The sequence below is a fragment of the Marmota monax genome, unplaced genomic scaffold, assembly GCF_021218885.2.
Source record: "Marmota monax isolate L192 unplaced genomic scaffold, Marmota_monax_Labrador192_F-V1.1 WCK01_AAM20220418_F8-fsc00205, whole genome shotgun sequence".
Classification (NCBI taxonomy): Eukaryota; Metazoa; Chordata; class Mammalia; order Rodentia; family Sciuridae; genus Marmota; species Marmota monax.
In genome coordinates, this window is record NW_026692417.1 from 336,337 (window position 1) to 348,406 (window position 12,070).

The 12,070-nt window shown below is 46.5% G+C and overlaps 1 protein-coding gene across 1 annotated transcript; it reads left to right on the forward strand.

Annotated features, from left to right (window-relative positions):
• Window positions 1-2,081: 2,081 nt before the first annotated feature.
• Krt34 (keratin 34) lies at window positions 2,082-6,171 on the forward strand. The gene is made up of 7 exons (XM_046442650.2): window positions 2,082-2,491; window positions 2,598-2,680; window positions 3,549-3,705; window positions 4,552-4,713; window positions 4,806-4,931; window positions 5,077-5,297; window positions 5,754-6,171. Exons 1-7 carry the CDS (start codon window positions 2,144-2,146, stop codon window positions 5,836-5,838), a joined length of 1,182 nt encoding a protein of 393 aa, XP_046298606.1. The 5' UTR covers window positions 2,082-2,143; the 3' UTR covers window positions 5,839-6,171.
• Window positions 6,172-12,070: the final 5,899 nt, after the last annotated feature.

Consider the following 12,070-nt stretch of genomic DNA (forward strand, 5'->3'; position numbering starts at 1 on the left):
GATGGGGCCATTTGATCATGGACTGGAACCTCTAATGCTGTAAGCTGAAATAAACCTTTCTCTCGATAAGTTGATGACTCAGGTATTTTGTTATAGTAGCAGAAAGCTGATAGAGAAACTAAGAGTTGGTTTTTAAAAAAAGAAAAACAAAATTCAGAGATCTTTAACCAGAGTAAAAAAATAAAAGGAAGACTCAAAGAACAAAATCAAGGTTTGATTTTTCTGCTCCTCTCACAATGCCTTTGAAATCTGGATGCATTCTTATTTAAATGACTTACATTATCTTCCACAAATAGTCTTTTGGGACTTCTTTCTGAACCAGGGCTTAATTTCTATGCAGAAAGTGTGATAGGAAAAGAAGGTGAGGTGAGGAAGGCTTCTCTCTAAAGACTCATAACTGGGCAATTGGGAAGTTCTGCAGGATATGGAAGAATCAAAGGGCAATGATATGTATATGTAAATTAGATTGTTTCTTTGAGACCTTTTTTCTCAATGCAATGATAAAGAGGCGATAGCAACATGCTTATCAGAGTAAGGTCTCCTCCTCCTTCTTCTTCTTTTGGAACCAGGATTGAACTCAGGGGCAGTCAACCACTGAGCCACATCCCCAGCCCTATTTTGTATTTTATTTAGAGACAGGGTCTCACTGAGTTGCTTAGTGCCTCACTTTTGCTGAGGCTGGCTGTGAACTTATGATCTTCCTGTCGTAGATTCCTGAGCTGCTGGGACTATAGGTGTGTGCCGCAATTGCACCTGGTGAGACAGGTCTACTTCTTAGGGAAGACAGAGTCAAGCTGCCTCTCATGCGCACTGTGAGCCAGGACCATCTCAGGTGGCACTGCCACTCCTCTAGGGGTGCTGATACTTTCCAAAAGGAGCATCAGTCTAGGAGTCAGGCAATAGAAATTTCCAGACTTTGTGATAAGGTCATCATGCATAGCTCTGGAAGCTCATTCTCGTTGTCCTTTCTTGGTGAATCTAAAACCTAATGCTTCGTCTTTATCCTTCAACATTGCTGCCTGAACCCTCGCTCTTAAGAGCCATACTCCTTCCACTCACCCCTCACCCCTCCACCTCCCCGTGTTTTTCTAAGGAATGAACATGTGGGGTTGAGGAGATAGGACAGGTGGGAAAAGGCTTATAGGACTTCTTGGACCACCAAGATAAGGGACTTCAATCTCAGGGCACTTGTGTATGAACTCAGACCAGGGAAAGCAGGAAAGCAGCCATCAACCACACCTAAGTAGGTGTGGCTGTGTTCCACTGAAACTTTATCACCAAAAAAAAAAAAAAAAAAGGGCATCAGGCTGAACTTGGTGCCTCCCCCATGTTTCCCTTAAGCTATTTTCACCCAACATCAGAGACACCCCTACCCGTCCCACCGCCCTACCTCTTTAAGGTTCCATAGTCTCCCAAGAGCGCCACCCTGAGGACCAGCCCGTATATAGGTTGTAGTCTATAATGGGTTAATTTCCCTTTAGTACGATTCCCATCCATCAAGCCAGTTTCCATTTTACTTATTTCCCAACCACAAATGCATAATTGTTTTCAATCTCTCCATGAACTGTCCAATGCCCTAAGTCCCAACCAATAGCAAGAATCAGGAGCCATAGAGCTAATACAGGGTGAGTGTTCGCTGTAAGGACCGTTGAAGTGAATGCTGAGAAGTGGGTAGATTTGGGAGGAGACAGCTTCCTGAAAGAGTGTTCACCCACAGCTTTCATTCCAGGCAGTGCCATGGCAGGACCTCAAAGGACAGGAATCTGTGATTCCCCAACGACTCCACCCCATGTCCTTGGCAGTCCGTCCTTCCCTCTGAGTAATGGGGTAAGCCTTTTGGGGCTGGAATGATTCTGCCTCCTTTGAAGTCTTCTGCTGAAACTCTGATTTCATCAACCACTGGCACCCAGGAAGAGCCTGGTGTGACACAAGCTGAATGGAATCATTTTATAGGAGGAGGGGGGACTCTTTGGAAGCAACTAACTAGCATATTTTGAAGAAAAATTAGCTGAAGCATTTGGTCAAGCCCCCACCCACTATTAAGGGTATAAAAGGACCATGGAGGAAGGAGAGACTCAAACCTCACCCACATCTACCTCCAGCAGCTCTCTGCTCTTCCGCCACCTCTCCAAACCCAAGCACCATGCCGTACAACTGCTGCCTGTCCAACGTGAGCTGCCGCAGCAGCTGCTCCTCCCGGCCCTGCGTGCCCCCCAGCTGCCATGGCTGCACCCTGCCCGGGGCCTGCAACATCCCCGCCAACGTGGGCAACTGCAACTGGTTCTGTGAGGGCTCCTTCAACGGCAGCGAGAAGGAGACCATGCAGTTCCTGAACGACCGGCTGGCCAGCTACCTGGAGAAGGTGCGCCAGCTGGAGAGGGAGAACGCGGAGCTGGAGGCCCGCATCCAGGAGCGGAAGCAGCAGCAGGACCCCTTGGTGTGCCCCAGCTACCAGTCCTACTTCCGGACCATTGAGGAGCTCCAGCAGAAGGTGAGGGGCAGAGCCAGGTGGGGGCCCAGAAGCAGCTGCCTGTCTTGGAACTAGTGAGATATCCTCAAGTTCAAGTGGACCTCACATTAGAACCAACTTTTTTCAGATTCTGTGTGCCAAGTCTGAGAACTCCAAACTGATGGTGAACATTGACAATGCCAAGCTGGCCTCTGACGACTTCAGAACCAAGTATGTTGAGCCTTTTTGGACTAGATGACCTCCAGGGCCCCACAGCTACTCCATGGCCCCATGAGCCTAATGTTGCCCAGAAGGGATGAGAAAGCCATCTCTTTCTTTTTATTTCTCCCCCTCAGTCTAGTTAAGTAAAGTCAGTTTCAAATAGAAATCCACACTGAAGGGCTGCCGGCCCTTCAGTAGATACAGGTTGGGTATCTCTTATCTGAAACGTTTGGGACCAGATATGTTTCAGATTTTGGATTTTAAAAAATGTTGGAATATTTGCAAGTACATAATGAGATATCTTGGGATTGGAACTTACATCTAAACACAACATTTATAGATGTTTTACACACAAAAAAAATATACATAGCCCCAAGGTAATTTTATACACTATCTCTGGTGCACTACAGTTTTGACTGATTTGTCACAAGATCAGGTGTGGAGTTTTCCACAGTGGTGTCACATCATTGCTCAACACATTTTGGATCTTTGAGCGTTTCAGATTTTTGGATTTTCTGATTTGGAATGCTCAACCAGTATTGATCTTTCTGGAAGGGTTTCATAAACCCCCAAATTCAGAGATTGAAATTAATTGTTTTCTGGGAATGGATCGATTTGATCATATTTTAGCCAACAAAATTGAGAACAGAGGGAGAGACTCCATCCTGTGGGCCCTGTGGGCACCTCCTGGTGTTAGTTTGAATCAAGAGCCTTTTCTGGTCTATGCACGTGTAGCATGAAGGAGACATGGAAGAAAAGGGGCAGAGAACTGTGTAGGTTCAAGAAGATCTTGGCCAATCCTATCCAAAAAAAGATGCCAGAGAGGAAGGCAGGCTTCTTGCCTGGCTTCTCCTCCCACTCTGATCTGTGTGCACAGGTACGAGACGGAGCGGTCCCTGCGGCAGCTGGTGGAGTCGGACATCAATAGCCTGCGCAGGATCCTGGATGAGCTGACCCTGTGCAAGTCTGACCTGGAGGCCCAGGTGGAGTCCCTGAAGGAGGAGCTGCTGTCCCTCAAGAGGAACCATGAGGAGGTATGAAAAATTTTTTTAAAAAGCCACCTTCAGAGCTTCAGAGCTGAGCCTTTCGTATTGGGAATCAGATGGTAGTAACCGTCAGACTCCCTGGCATGGAACCCATTCCTGAAGAACTCAAAGTTGGTTCATAAAAGGATGAAGCTGTATCCACATCACAAAGTGAAGAGAGCTGTGAATTCTCAGGCATCCAGGTGCAGGTTGGGCAGGTGTTGGAGATATTGAGGAATGGCATCCATTGATTGAAGTTGGTCATTGTTAGGGCTTGGATTTGGTGTGGTGGTGGGGAGAGAATAGGGGAAAAAAAAGAAAAGAAGAAGTCATGGCTTCTCTCTTTAAAGAGCTCACAGTCTAGAGCAGACAGACAGCCATGTTAATATAGTGGTGAAGGCAGAATGAAGCAAGTTCTCTATGAGAGGTACACAAGCATGCACAAGCTAGTATGCCAGAGAGGAGACAGAGAACTCTTCCCAGATGCAAGGAGGAGTGCAACGAAGGGGTGTTCTGACCTGAGAGAAGAGGCTGAGCAAAGACCCAGAAGTGGTGGAGAAGGGTACGTTGGGGTACGCTGGGCACACGGTGCCTACAGAGATGTGATGAGAAATGAGGGAGGACTTGCATATGCCAGGAAATTAGTCTCCCAGGAGGTGTGAATTCCTTTCAGTTTGTTGGGAAATGTTTTAGGATGATCCTAAATCCTTATTGCTACCCAGTGTCTACACCAATCTTTGGAATGATCGGGATATTCCTGTTAGTGCTTTGTTGGCAGGGCTGAACTCACTTCCCTAGAGCAGAAAGATAGCAGCTCTATTTCTGTGAGTTTAATCTTTCCTCCCCCTCCATCAGGAAGTCAACACCCTGCGCTGCCAGCTTGGAGACCGCCTCAACGTGGAGGTGGACGCTGCCCCCACCGTGGACCTGAACCAAGTGCTCAATGAGACCAGGAGTCAGTACGAGGCCCTGGTGGAAACCAACCGCAGGGAAGTGGAGGAGTGGTTCACCACCCAGGTGGGCATCCGAGCACCTGACCACTCAGGACCCAAGGCCCCAGGGCCCTTAGGGCAGGGTCTGATCCTGTCTCCTCCCCTTGGGTGTTTCAGACTGAGGAGCTGAACAAGCAGGTGGTGTCCAGCTCAGAGCAGCTTCAGTCCTACCAGGCGGAGATCATCGAGCTGAGGCGCACGGTCAACGCCCTGGAGATCGAGCTGCAGGCCCAGCACAACCTGGTGTGTATTGCAAAATTGGGGAGGCAGAGTCACCTGTGGGCCACAAACTCTCCTTAGCCCTTGGAGCTGGTGACTCTGCAAGCCCATAGAGATATCCCTTAAAGGGGGGCAGCTCTCTGACACCCCTTTATCTTCCCCACCACAGAGGAACTCTCTGGAAAACACGCTGACAGAGAGCGAGGCCCGCTACAGCTCCCAGCTGTCCCAGGTGCAGTGCATGATCACCAACGTGGAGTCCCAGCTGGCTGAGATCCGGGCTGACCTGGAGCGTCAGAACCAGGAGTACCAAGTGCTGCTGGACGTCCGGGCCCGGCTGGAGTGTGAGATCAACACGTACCGGGGCCTGCTGGACAGCCAGGACTGCAAGTGCGTATGGGAGAAGGTTTTCTGGGATGATGGGTATGGTGGGAGTGTCAGACACCGGGGGCACACACATGGTTGCCTAAACAATGTGCATTCATCGTCTTCTATGCAACCGATGTGCACAGGCAAAGGCCAAGGGAATGGCTCCTGCCACTGGGGGCTACTAATGCAGAGGTTGTGGCCGGGAGATTGCCTGTTAAAACAATATTTGTTACCTAAGGTAGATTGTGTTCAATTCCATGAGAGCTCAAGAGCATGAGATAGTATATTCAAAAGAACAATTTTCTGACCCTGCATATGGTATTTTGGGAAAGGGAGAAGGATTTGGTATCAATCAAAATTCCATTCTAATTCCAACCACTGAGAAATCATAGGTTGTCTCATTACGACCAAGGCAATATGTGCAATTTAGGGTTCTCTCTCCTCCCCCATCCATTCTAAACCTCTCTGTCCCCCCAGCCTCCCCTGCAACCCATGTGCTACCACTAATGCGACTGGCAACTCCTGTGGACCCTGTGGCAGCTCTCAGAAGTGTTGCTCTTAATTGAACAACTTGCATCCCCTTTGAAGACGTCAGTGGAGCCATTTAAGTCGAGTACAGGAACCATCCCCAGGTCCTTTTGCCAGGGCTCAGTGGCCGTTGAGAAACCTCACCATGCCAACTGTGATTTCTAGACCAGGCCATGCTTTACGCTCACGTCATCAGCTCCCAAGGTCTGGAAAACTCCTTGGTGTTGAGACTTGTTCAGCTCCCAGTAATCTGGGCTCCAGGTATTACTTAGGGTGATTCCTGTACGTTCTGCCTCTTCCTGCTTTCCTTCCTTCTCTGGAATGCAGGGAGGCTACTTCATTTAATTCCCAATAAACTTTATTTCTCCGGCATAGTAAAGGTGTTTCTCATTCATCTTTATGCATCGTAAAGTACACAAGTCATGACTGCTTCATAAAAACATCCGACATCAGGAGGAGGGAATGGGCTAAATGGCTGACCAGAGCTATTGTGTCCACTGATAGACAGGGAGGAATGTGCTCCTAGGGGACTCTCACCCAGGACAGGCCATGCAGAAAACCTGCTCTTCAACATCCACACCTGTCTCGCCTTGGCCATCCTGAGAGTCCTCACCAAACTTCACTACTGTCCCCCGCAGATATCCTCATCAGACTGGAATTTTCTTGTTCCCTTTCTTCTAAATTGCTTCAAGACTATTGTCTGTAGAAAGTGCTCAAAAAACAAATGAAACCAACCACAAAACAAACAAACAACCCCCCCCCCCCAAACAGCAATATCCTCTCCTCTCACCTCTTTGTGACACAGATGTCACTGATACAGATACCTTGAAATTCATCTTCCTTGATTTCCATAAATTCACACATCCTTGGTCCTCTCCTTATATCTCTGGTTGCCTGGGCTCTATTTCCCCTTTTTTTGGTCCCAGATGGAAGGATCACTTGAACACTGTGATTCTTGGGCCACCATTTTTCTCCTACATCCTTGTCCCAGGAGGACTAGCACCTCTAAGCTGAAGATTCCCAAATCTACTCTCACCTCAACTTGGGTTCCAGGTTTTCAGTTGCTCAAAGGGGAATCCATTCCATCTTTTTTCTTCCCTCCCTTCCTCCCTCCCTCCCTCCCTCCTTTCCTTCCTTCCGTTCTTCCTTCCTTCCTTCCTTCCTTCCTTCCTTCCTTCCTTCCTTCCTTCCTTCCTTCCTTCCTTCCTTCTTCCTTCTTTGTGGCATTTGAGATGGAACCTAAGGGTGATCCACCACTGAGCTACATCCCCAGCCTTTTTTATTTATTTTTGTTTTTGTTTTAATTTTTTATATTTTTTGTCTTACTAAATTGCTGAGGCTGGCCTTGAACTTATGATTCTCCTGACTCAGCCTCCCAAGTCTCTGGGAGAACAGCTGTGCCTGGCCATTCCGTCTTGTGTAATTGGACTAAAGTCCACCTTTGCCAAGCTGGTTCACCTTGCCACATACTTGTTATACCTAAGCCATTGTTTTCTAATAAGAACCGTTACATGCCGCCAACCTTCTATCCTTACTTTCTTCCTGTCATCGCCACAGCCCAGTTGTGCCAGAACAGTGAGGTAGGTTGCAGACAGGCCAGAGGAAGTATCCAGAGATAGCCTGTGAGGCATGGGATTTATTGGGGAAGTGTACAGAGATCAACAGCTGCTCTAAGAAGAGTTCAATGGTGATAGACAGATAGCACCTCTGCCCCTCAAGGTCCTTTGCTAAGGAGTGACTCCTTCCAGTGTTTTGTCCAGTGGTGGTTAACTGGACAAGTGACATGTATCCTTTACACAGTGTCCCAACTTCATCCTTGAGAGAAGGTTTCATATGTTGGGCTGCAGCAGCGGTCATTAGCGTTAGCCTCCTTTGTTTGCTTGTCTGACCAGCATCCCAAGGAGCGGCTGTCATAGTGTGCATGCAGGAAAGTTGTTTTCTATAGGTAGCACTAACTTACTCTAGTTCACAGTGTGCATAAGAGAATGCCAGTGTTCTTCAAGATAATATATTTGGACCTTCCAACCCTGGCTTGCTCTCACTGATTCATTGACTTAGCTAGACTTTTGGAACAAACGGATGCATTCAGAGTCATGGTATTTTACTGCTTCCCCTTTTCTTTAAAGATGGTATATTCCATCTCCCATGTAAGATGTACTTAAAAATCTTCCACTTATCTTCCATAGTATCCCTCGAGTGGCACAAAAGGATGTTACAGTGTAGCCAAATCCCACAATATTCATACAAAGAGCAACAGAATATGAGCAGCTCTGCTCTAAGAGCAAGTGGACGGAGAACAACATATCTCCAGGTGGGGGGAAGAGACTGTAACCAAGCAGAGACAGGATTAGGACTAAGTTTACCTACAGCAGTAATATGGGTTTGCAATTTATGTAGAGCCAAAGAAATGTTATGATCATCATGAGGGGTGTATGCATAACATTCAGTATTTATAAGGATACAGGCACCTCCCTGTGCTTTGGCCAACATAACCAATGCCCTTTTATTTTGAATCACCACCTTCCATGTTTGGGTGGTTTCTTTATTAAGCAAGGTTTTGGCTCTGTGAGTAGTATTTAAGGCAGCAGCAGCATGCTTAGCTAATGCTTCAACTTGGAACTCAATGTTAATGCTTTTTGCTTCAGGAGAAGGTATAATAAGTGGGTAAAGCCACCAGGCAGCTCAAGTTATATTATGTTTAGTTTTTATAAAGTCCTAATTAGTAGGGATTGTAGATAAAGTGGGAAGTATATAAAATCTTTTCTAAGTGCATTGGCCAATCCAGTTATAAGGCAGGTATGGCCACCTGTAGGTGTCACATGTCCATAACTGCCCCCAAGGGGAGGGATATGTTCCTCACATGTTGTTCAACTTTGCCATCTTAAATAGTCAGCGTCTGAGTATAATGGCTAAATGATGCTGATTGAAAGGGGTCCAACCTATATTTACAGAGAGTAGAGAGGTATTGAAGCCATTTTTTTTCTATACAGAGAGAAAATTCCCCTTTCATATTCATTCACTTAGCCACCCCAACCTGTCAATCAGAGTATACCACAGAAAGGCTTGGCCATGTCCATTTGTTCCCATACAAGTGGAAGACAAAGAAGAGTAAATTCAAGTTCAAGTCTATAGGGCATTTTGCCAGCTGCCTGGTGGTATATGTTATTTCAGCTTAACAGTCACTTCCATTTCACCAAGGTAGCTGAAAGACCAGTGTAGGAGGTCAGAGGCATTTTATTATATGTCTGGCATTCTGAGGATACTTGTCCATTATGCAAATATATTAGCTCTAAGGATGAAATGTAAGACATTTTTAGCAGGTGTTAAAACAGGCAGATCTTGAATATTCAACAATATATAAGCAAACTGATAATTCTGAATGAGAATAGAACCAGCCTGTGACTCATCCCCAGATTTACAAAACATATTTCTTGTTCCAGTGAACCCTGTGGCTTTGGTGGGGAAGCCCATAATGAAATGACATATTCTCCTCCAGGGATAAAAGATCTTGGATTGGTAATTTTTTCTGCTTTTGTCTTGTTCTAGTTCCTTTCCTCACACCATCAAATCCCCATTTGCTATTCCCATAGCCAAGAGATTATATGGGCTCACTGTGGCAGTGGCAACAGCAACTTATCCCGTGTTTCCATTTGTGAAGTGCAGGTGTCCTTCTTAAGCATAATCATTTGGATCCAGATGATGTCATCAGATTCTTGTATTAACATCAAGGAGGCACTGGAGCGTGTGCTGCAGTCACGTTCATTGATGGTCCTGATGACCATCCTTACTTAGTCACTTGGTACACACTGCCGAGGATCCGTCCTCCATGTTTAGTTGCCGTTTTAGTAGGCCATTCATTTATGCAATTGATCCTGTTGCAGCTGGGTTATTAGGTAACTGAAAATGCCAATATACGTTCAAATTCTGAGGCCATTCTTGTGCCATGTGGTCAGCAAAGTGTGGTCCCTTGTCCTTGTCTATGTCCTGAGGGGTCCATGGCCACACATGGTGCCAAGCACTTGAAAACAATGCCTGGTTGCCTTCTGTGCGGCCCTTCTGCAAGCGTATGCCCATAGTCATTCTGTGCATGTGCCTGCAGTGCCTGTAGCCTTCTGATGGGAGCAAGGGCCCAATGAAGTCAACCTGCCACTGTTGTGCACATGGCCAACCTTGAGTTACCCACCCAGTCACCTGAAGACTTGGCTATAGCTGCTTCATGGCACAGGCAGAAGAGCAAAAGTCACATACACATGAGTATCTTGGTGAGAGCCCCAATTGCTTTGCTGTGGGCTAAAGAGCTTCCTCTCCCTGGGGCCTGCCAAACCAGTCATATTTTCAGTTGCCACATCTTGCAGCCATCTAATATTAGTTAGGTCATCTGCTTCTGGATTGCCTGATGGAGAAGCATGGTTGTATGCTACCATGTGATACATAATCAAGTCTGACAGTCACTTCCAAATGTATTTCCATCTTCTTCACTTCCTTCTGTAGCCATGACCAAGGTCCTAAGGGAACTCATTTATTGCCCTGCTGCTGCCACAACATCCACTCAAATGCATCAGGGGAGCTAAAAACATCCTGTCTATAGTGGTTCTTGGACGAATGTGCCCAGGACTTATAATTGTTCTACAACCTTTTTTGTTAACAAGAAAAGGCTTCAAGGTGCTCAAGTTCCCAGATCCACTAGGCTTTCATTTTTATTAACTTATATAATAGTTTCAACCTTTGTGCTAAGTTTGGAATGGTAAAATGCCAGCATCTCAATATTCCCGAGAAAATCTGTGACTGTTTGATAGTAGGGGAAACTTGGACTTCATCTACAACAACAGACGATCCCAAGGACTTGGCAGACAACATGAGTCTTTGTAATTCTAAGGAATTGACAGCCCATTCTCTCTCTTGGAGATGCACTATCACCCTTTGTACTCCCTTCTGTAGGTGGGGAGAAGACTCAGAATTTAACATCACATCAATATAATGAAACATTGATAGTATGTCAGGTTTTGTCCATGGGACCAGAGAAACCACTGCCACATCCCTTAATAAATGGCTGGGCTATGTACATGTCCTTGGGGAAGGACATCAAAAGGCCATTGTTGCCTTTCTCATATGAAAGCAAATTTCTCCTGGCTTTCCTTACTGAGCCCCTGGTGATTCCTTTGCCTTCTCTTTCTTCCACGTTCTGATCCTTACTCCATATCTCTAGTTTCTTATTCTTTTCAGTTTTTCCCACATTAACTAGAGTCTGTTCTGCTGGAGAAATAGGAAGGCCCGCTAAAGGACCCCAGAATGATCCCAGAGCCCCACAGCATTGCCCTGAAGCTCTTTGGAGAATGGTATCCTTCATTCTTGCTGTGAATGTCTATCAGTTTCATCATGTAGTTTGCTCCTTCATCCCTAACTCTCCCAGGTGATCTTGTGGATCTTCCATGGATTTTCCTGGTGGGTGATTCTCCAATATCAGGCCAATTTTACAGGCTGCTTTCAGCCAGGACAATAAAGAGATGGCATGGTCTTTATTAACAGAAGACTATCTGTAGGGTAGGGCATGAGGTCTGAGGCAATTTTTTCATTTCACCCCATGGTAGGAATGTGCCTGCAGTACCAGCATCCCAGATCTGTAAGAGCCATTCTGCTTTATTTCTCCTGGCTGTCTGTCTAAACTTTCCCCCAGTTCTACCAACTCATCGGCAGCACCGTCTCTCATGGAGGTATGCATGTGCTGGTCAGGAGCGGGAAGATTCTCAACATCCACTCTCCCAGCTGTGGCTGACCTGTCTCCACCTTTTGATTTATGTCTGGTCAAGCCTCTGGCACCTCAGTTGGCTTGTCCCGGTCCTCATCCTCTTCTTTTGAAGTGCTTAGTTCACAGGGGCCCCATTTAGGGGGGTCCCAGTCCTTTTGAGCAATCACTGGATAGCCTTACTTTTTAGTTTAGCAACATGGCAGGCTAGTTTCCAAAGTTTCATGAGCACTCCTCACATGAGCAAGTAATGGCTCTGCAGCCCCTGAGTTAATGTGTTCACACTCCATCTTTAATTTCTCATGCAATTACTTAACACAGGCCTCGACCTGAGCTCTGCCTCCCTTGCTGCCTGGGGCCACCCTACAGCTGCTGCTATCTTCCATAGGTCTTTCTTTTTAATTAGACCATGTTGAGTGCCCACCAGCAATGACACTCCTCCCAATCCTCGGGGGTCTTGAGGGCATCACCATAGTCATGTGGCAGGTATCCATCATAGCCACCCCTCCCAGAGAGCTGGAAG

What these genes read in the sequence shown, in the direction of transcription:
- Krt34 (XM_046442650.2), top strand. Translation starts at nt 2,144, where the DNA reads ATGCCGTACAACTGCTGCCTGTCCAACGTGAGCTGCCGCAGCAGCTGC. An exon ending in TTGAGGAGCTCCAGCAGAAG is followed by an intron (nt 2,492 to 2,597) that starts GTGAGGGGCAGA and finishes AACTTTTTTCAG; the next exon opens with ATTCTGTGTGCCAAGTCTGA. An exon ending in TCAAGAGGAACCATGAGGAG is followed by an intron (nt 3,706 to 4,551) that starts GTATGAAAAATT and finishes CCCCTCCATCAG; the next exon opens with GAAGTCAACACCCTGCGCTG.